General features: G+C 37.2%; 1 protein-coding gene and 3 long non-coding RNA genes across 4 annotated transcripts; all 4 read right to left on the bottom strand.

The window, feature by feature from the left end:
- Window positions 1-159: 159 nt before the first annotated feature.
- LOC124277058 lies at window positions 160-1,094 on the bottom strand. Its single transcript, XR_006898734.1, has 3 exons — window positions 986-1,094; window positions 549-633; window positions 160-244 (listed from the first exon to the last, which is right to left on the bottom strand). It is a non-coding gene; the product is annotated as an uncharacterized LOC124277058 (long non-coding RNA).
- Window positions 1,095-1,346: 252 nt separating this feature from the next.
- LOC124277057 lies at window positions 1,347-2,568 on the bottom strand. Its single transcript, XR_006898733.1, has 4 exons — window positions 2,514-2,568; window positions 2,380-2,406; window positions 1,746-1,793; window positions 1,347-1,395 (listed from the first exon to the last, which is right to left on the bottom strand). It is a non-coding gene; the product is annotated as an uncharacterized LOC124277057 (long non-coding RNA).
- Window positions 2,569-2,796: 228 nt separating this feature from the next.
- LOC124277059 lies at window positions 2,797-3,380 on the bottom strand. The gene is made up of 3 exons (XR_006898735.1): window positions 3,307-3,380; window positions 3,162-3,209; window positions 2,797-2,826 (listed from the first exon to the last, which is right to left on the bottom strand). It is a non-coding gene; the product is annotated as an uncharacterized LOC124277059 (long non-coding RNA).
- Window positions 3,381-3,648: 268 nt separating this feature from the next.
- Window positions 3,649-5,732, bottom strand: LOC124277061. The gene is made up of 3 exons (XM_046712712.1): window positions 5,652-5,732; window positions 4,089-4,205; window positions 3,649-3,903 (listed from the first exon to the last, which is right to left on the bottom strand). The coding sequence occupies exons 1-3, from the start codon at window positions 5,730-5,732 to the stop codon at window positions 3,649-3,651; spliced, it is 453 nt and encodes a 150-aa protein (XP_046568668.1).
- Window positions 5,733-7,533: the final 1,801 nt, after the last annotated feature.

Here is a 7,533-nt window from a genome sequence, read left to right on the forward strand (position 1 = left end):
ATATATTATAATTCACGTTTTTAAGGGAACCCTACGTGTATATCAAGGTAAAAATGTTCATATTTGACACATGATAAAAAGGTTCCAAATAGAAAATGAGATAAAATGCAGAATAGATATCTATGTTTCAATACATATAGACCATATACTGTATACACTGCGGTCCCACATTAGTTTCTTTTTTCTACATATCTTTGGTGAATTTTCTTTTCCAGTCCATCTTCATAACGAAGAAACACCTTGTCTGAAACAATATGACAGAGCTTGTTTGAATGGCATTTAGAAGTTGGTGTGATGATCAACGAGGAGAGTTATGGATATACAACTTCTTTTATGAGCGACGTTTCGGTGTAGCTACTAACACCGTTATCAAGCAAATGACGTCACATCCTCGTTGTTCAATATAACAGAGTAAAAGTATAACCAATGGAAGAGATGTACGTTACTGGACTATGTACGATGCACAATATTATTTACAATGTCGACAAATCTAACAGTAGAAAGATATGTTAATACATTAAGTAAACCTAATGATATAATAGACGTACCCCCATCAACGGCTACAACTGTTGCTGGATACATTGTCCTATACGTTACGTTGTAACGGGCGCTGACCATGTCCCCTTCTGCAAACTGAAGCGCAGATTTGTGAATTATCTTTTTCTGTGGCTAGCAATACGAGTGGGACAAAAATCTGTCTAATGGGAAAAGGAAATGTTTAATACAAGTGCTTTTTTCAACAAGCGTATGACATCAAATTGAACATAATCCATTTTGTTTACTTACAGCTTTTCATCAACTGCATAACTACATAACATAACTATATATAAACATCACTTCTCTTGGTGAAAATCTCAATTCACTGCAACTGTGTTAAAAACTGCATCTAAAAAGACTAGAAGTCTTGTCGGGTCAGTCATGGCTGGTACTACATGTCACATTTGAGAATCATCTTGAAAAATATATTCCTTGATATCATACTAACCTTTGGCTTGATGGGTCTGATGAGGCTCGTCTCTATCCACGAATCATAGTGTTTTGAATAGTTCATCCAATGGACCTTCACACGAGAATTTCCTTCCTGTATAATTTTGACCTTGAACCTGATAATATAATGCAACATAATGAGAAGACATCGAACAGAAGCCCATGTCACGTGTACTGGTATTACTTAGTATCTTACATATCGTCTCAGCAATTATTTTTTAAATGCACCGACCAGAAGAAGCCATGCGTAAATTATAGGGTAACTGTGGGTTCGGAATTGCCTGCACTGTCTTTCATCAATGTAGTAAACTAGCAGCATCAGATTCCGCTGACAGCAGATATATAGCTGGGAGATTCTTACCACATTCCCGTGTCTTCATCTTTGCCCTCCATCAATTTTCCAGTCGTCTGAAACGTAATCAAATACAAATAATGAGCGCAGGTAGAGTTTATATTCATATGGCATTCCTCTGATGATAATGCCTTTTGGATTACTGTTTACGCCGTTTGATAATTAAAACGCTCTGCATGATGTTGTGTTTAAGCCGAGTATGCACCCATTACAAAGTTGGCTTGTTCATTACAATATCATCCACTAATAGTGAAAATGTCATAGCACCAGATTTAAAATTAAGCAATCTGTCTCACACATTACATAATTATAATTTATGATACAGATCAATCGCTCTTTAGTAGCTCACAATGAGCGGGCATGATGTTGTGGGAGTGACAACATGTACAGAGAAGCAAAGACTCACAGCATTTGTTTCTTCCTTCCTTCGGTGTTGTTCGATAAAGCGTTGAACCTTAACGCAACGAAAATTACACAATGCTATTTAGAAATGAAATACACAATGCCATTTTCAGAAATTGGTCAAATGTAACATGTTATATTTGGGATTACTCGAACCCGCACCCTCAGAGTCAGGCACCTCATCGCCAGCACACCGCCTAGTCAGACGCCTAGACCGCTCAGCCACTGCGGCGTCCACAAAAATGGAAGTCGGACAGCTGGTAGTCTAGACTGCGGACTTTGTGTACCCCTCTGATAAGTGTCAATTGGCACGGCTTTGTGTGCCAGCGATTAGGTGCCTGACCCTGAGGGTGTCGGTTCGAATCCCGGATGGGACTCAACCCAAAAAGTACTAGAATCTGTACTTTACTAAGAAAATGTAATCCCAAATATAACATATGTACCATTTAGAAAGTCAAATTAACCTTAAGACCAGGATCTGTAGTTATCCAAATGATTTCATCTTAAGAATGAATTAAATAATTTTCTTTCTGAAAATACTCAACATTAGATCCGCTATTCTTTATTGGTTGATGGCTTTGCTATAGCTTATGACCCCTGTTTTATCCGAGGATACTGTATAATGAGTGTCATAATACCTGCTCGTGCTGTTGTGTCCCCGTTGCCTGTAACGAAATGAATGGAAATAGTTTTATTCAGAAAATATTCAGAAGTCATTAGCTATGGAATATAGGTGGGTACTCATTTTGTGTGGAATACAAGACTCACATACCGTATTCTCGCCCTCGCTTGCTTCATGTCGGAGTTCTGCTTCCAAATCAGTCTCCTGTAAGTACAGATGACTTTCGTTACTCATCGAAGAACCTATGGCACAAGGTTTAGTACTTTAAGTATATGTTATCTTTACAATAACCTTAAACTTCCAAATGCCAATCAAACGTTGAAAATGCCAATATCTTTGCCATGACAACTCCTTTCGTGATCATTAACATATGTAGCAGGTTACACAATGGCGGTACGCGACTATACACGGAAGTCGCTATACATACCACGGGAAAAAAATCCTCGGATTGAAACTCGTAAATCTGCAGATAAAAATATTCATGTAAATAATCTTCACATCAAGAAATGTTAAAACATCTTCGTATACCATGCCACTCATATTTGTATGTGAACTGTATGGTAGTAATAACGTGAAATCTTGGTTGCGTCTTTGAGAAGCCCTTCATTAAAAGTAACCAGTGTCGAGTATGAGTACGAACTTGACGTCAACTAGAATGGTGTACCCGGTAATAAGAAATTTGTTACATTTGACCAGGCACTTTGTAAGTATGTGTTATCTATCATTACAGGAGTGTAATGTTCTATAATGAGATGACTGTGCAGTCTGATAATCTGTGCAGATGTGCATAGTACTCACGTTACTTGTTTCCATTTGTGGCTGGTCATTGCCATGAGAAGCACCAGCCTGAAATAATATTTAACATTGCATATCAAAACAGCATGAAGAACATGTCGAGTATGGCGATAAGAACATTAGTTTCGGAGAATAATATTCTGCCTACCTTCAGTATCTGGATTTCTGTTTCCAAGGACGCAATCCTTTTCTCTTGCCTTTTCAGTTCTTGTTTTAACTTTTCATTCTCCCTTTCAAGGTCAATTCGTCTTGTGTCTGTAATGAAAATCCTTTTTCGGTCATCAAGTTGTGTGTGTGTGTTTGTGCGTGTTCGTGTGCGTCTCTGTCTGTCTGCCCAGTGGATCTATATATAATACCTGGTGTGGAGGCAACATAATGTATCATGTCATCTTGTAATCCCAAATCCATGAATATATGTGGAGCATATATTTCCTCAGCTAATACACTAAACTTCAGTAATTTAAAACTAATTCATACCTTTCCCTTTTCATTATTTTTTTAAAGTCCGGTTAAAGTTCTCTTTTCCGGTCCTTCCATCCCTGAAGTCAATCAATTTCTGGTACAAGGCTTCCTCGTCCCGTGTTCCAGGTATTTCTTTAAACAACGCCCTGTTGACGGCCTTTGCTGTCTGTTTCGGGAGTTGATTATGTCGATACTGTGTCATGATGTTTACCGCGGCATCATAACACCTCTGAGACATCACCGAAACTGCCAGGTGTTCCTTGTAGGCACCCCCAAAGTATGTCTAAAATAGAATAAAACACTGTATCTCATCTGAATGAGCATGTTCGATACGTACGCTCTGATAACTTGTTATTACTATCAATATTTTCAAAAAGGGAAATAAGAAGCCTTCCATTCCCGCAACTAGCTGACATATTAATCAATATATTGATATACTACTGACTGATCCTCTTGACATGTACATACCTTCTCCGATTCCAGGCCCACGGCTGCCATGCATTTCGCTCTCCATTCTTTATGTTTGGAGTCAAGTACTGCTGTAGTGTCAAATTGGGGGTTAGCTGGGTGGAGTCTCCGAAATGTCTACAATTATAAAGATTGTAAAGTGGTCAGTATTCGGATTTGGATTTCCCATTTGTGTTTGTGGGAATAAATGTAAGCACTGAGTTTACAGTGTCATACGATCACAAAAAAGTGTGTTGGAGTGGTCTAATTACCTCCACAACGGCTTGAAGTCGCTGGTGTCCAACCCCTCGCCATGGATGTCAGGTGATTCCTCCAAACCTACTGGTTCAACAGAAACTGCCGTGCTCGTCGCGGATTGTTCTGTTTATTAAACAAGTTGTATTATAATACATGCCACGCTAAACAATTACACACAATTTTACAAAAGTTAACATGCAATGTCACCTGCTTTGACTGTGTAACTACTCACAATAAGCCAAATTAATGTATACTAACATTGAAACCATACTGATTTAGTGGATTAATGGAGGCCATCTGATCCACCGCGCAAACCTGAAATTAACAGGGATTAGGTGTTTTCCTACCGAATGCGTGGTGCATAGAATGATAAGCTTTCAATATACATGTTTCCCCATGTTCACTGTACATGCTTTTATGTGTTTTATGTATATCCAACTCTTTCATTGTATAAACATTCTGTACATTCATTGTATAAACATATCACTCTTTTAAGTCTGTCCATCTCAATCAAAACACATTACTTAATCTCCTTTGATCTCTGAGCATATCAATTTGTAATACAATCTCACTGGCTTCCTGTACATATTATACTGGACAAAATAAGTTAGGATATTTGTGAATGTGAATTTTTAACCATATGTAAAATGAATATATAGATCATTATTCATAATTTCAAAATTTACATATATATCCCTCACTATTTTGCCCAGTATATATATTTTTTCTCGTAATCATATTCTGTCATTCAACTGATGAAGGCAAGAAGCAGCCCAGAAACGTCGTGTTGTAAATATAAAAGAAGATGTAAATCAATACCTACTAAATGCCCATCAAGCATCTCATACTGATTTGCTTAAATTTGTTCGTCTTACCTTTGTAGAAACTGATATTCCCGTTAATCATTAAAACTTCAAAGTCCGAGCGAATGTCGCCGCGTCAGTAGCCACGATTAACTCATCTAGGAAGCTGTCATTTCCCCATGTACTTCGTCACCAAGCAGTTCAGTTTCTTCACATTACCCCTTGATGCACCTGTCTAGCTGAAATTTGCAATGGTAAAACACATAACACTTCGAGGGAAATTAAAGGTTTTATAACCGATTAACGCCCTTATCGAATATTATCCAATATTTTCCTCTATTTATGCATTTTAGAGCTTACGTAGACACGGATTGCATGGCGTACATTTTGTTTAGCATCAAGAATTTCCATTGATGAACATATCTCGAATAAATACGATCAAATACAAGCCTAGTTTCTGATAGAAATTAACTTACTTCAACTGTAACTTTTTAGGGGCACGCAACGGATACAACACCAGAACCTGACATTCCTCTTTTCCACCGAACAATCCAAATGTGAGAACTCTGTGCACCGAAGATCCAAGCTGCCACTGCATCGCCATTCCTTCCAATTTTCGTCAACTGTCGGTCAATGATAAGTGACGGGAACGTCGCCAAGTGTCGTATATATTAATGAGACGTTTTAATAGTTGTAAAAGCATATACGAGACGTTTCAAAGGAAGTTGTTACTTACAAGCCCACTCTTATACCCCTCATCATCGCTGTCAGGGAAATGTTTTATCAATCCATTGTATTCTAATGTACGTCTTGTATATTGAATTGAGTCAGACCCTAATTTGATAACAGATTATTGCTAAAACACACACTTTAACCGAAATGAGGATATGGGTCTCCAATCGGTTGTTTCCTGTTTTTAAACATTTAGAAACGTTTATTCAATGTATGCAAAGTAAGTTGCTTTAAAACGGTTTATCTTGATTTGTATTAAAAATACAAGGTAAGTAGGTTCAAAGTAACCGATTGTGCTCAAAACGGTTTCTATCATTTCATATATACACCATGTACAAATCTTGTATTCATCCTTCTTTTCATTACTGCTCTCATATTTGAATTTGGGACAACTGCACCGATCAGCAAGCTCTTACTTTAGAAAACTACATTTAGATGTCCTTAGAAGAATAGCTGGTGCTGTCCGTAGAACAAGATATGAAATAATATATCGCGAAACTTCGTTGATTGAAAGGCGAAAATACTATAAATTGCTAACACTTTATAAAATGTATCATCGTTTATTACCGGACTATCTGTGGAATCTATTACCCCAATTAGTCGGGGATAATAGTCGTTATCCCTTACGTGATTGAACTAATTTAAAAAGCATATTCCAACAATAAGATATGCCAAATCATTCATTCCAGACACAATCAAACTCTGGAATTCACTGCCTCTCGAGGCTAGACATTTCACGCCCTTTTCAAAGAACAAAATAAATGTAATATTTACTTTGATGTATATTACGGAGGTAGAAATTGACAACTGAACTAAATATAGTAAAACTCAGAAAAAATGCCTTCTTTACATCTACGGATAGGATCTAGAAATGTCTAGACTCTTTTAAGCAAAAGTGTTGAAATGGATATATTTAAATGTAAATGCTAGAACTCTTGTGTGTCCCGGTATGTTCACTTGTTTTCATTGCAGCACTTATCATCATATTGTTAATTGCATCTTTCCTTCAATTTACTTATGAACACATGCTTCATTAATCTATTTACACATGAGTTGTCAATCATTTTTGCTTTCTATTTTGTAACCTTATGGAACAAGTTTTATGGATCACGAGTTTTGAAATTGTTAATAAACACAAAATGCTTGTTGTTTACCAACACAGGGTTGCCGAAAATAAACAATAAACCATATACATCATGCAACGTCATTACTGTTTCAAATGTGCTCATTATGTTAAATGATCTCTGCACAGATAAACTATTTATTGCAGATAAATGTGATAAATAATTTGTTCAAGTTAGTGCTGTTATCATCCACAACATGTTTATTCTTAGTTTTGCTTAATTACTATCTCGGTTTACAATCGTACATTTCTGTGTACCATCTCAGTTTGTTGAGTATTTTAGTGCAAACATGAGGCCCGCGGCGTGGAACGGTCCAGTTACGTAATTTCAGGAAAGCTCGAGCGCCAGCAAAGAAATCGGTCTGTCCCATGTTTGGTCTTGTGTATTGGAGTAAAACGCGAGCCGACGCTTTTGGTAGTATTTTGCTTCATTCCATTGATCACGCTGGGCAATTAAGGACACATAGCTGTGGATATACAGGTGCAGGTGCAGGTATTTAGGCGAAAAGATCTCATGTCTGCGCATTACATGTGCTAAATATCTCACAAA

The sequence above is a fragment of the Haliotis rubra genome, unplaced genomic scaffold, assembly GCF_003918875.1.
Source record: "Haliotis rubra isolate DU_JTF1 unplaced genomic scaffold, ASM391887v1 Scf2172, whole genome shotgun sequence".
NCBI classification, from domain to species: Eukaryota; Metazoa; Mollusca; class Gastropoda; order Lepetellida; family Haliotidae; genus Haliotis; species Haliotis rubra.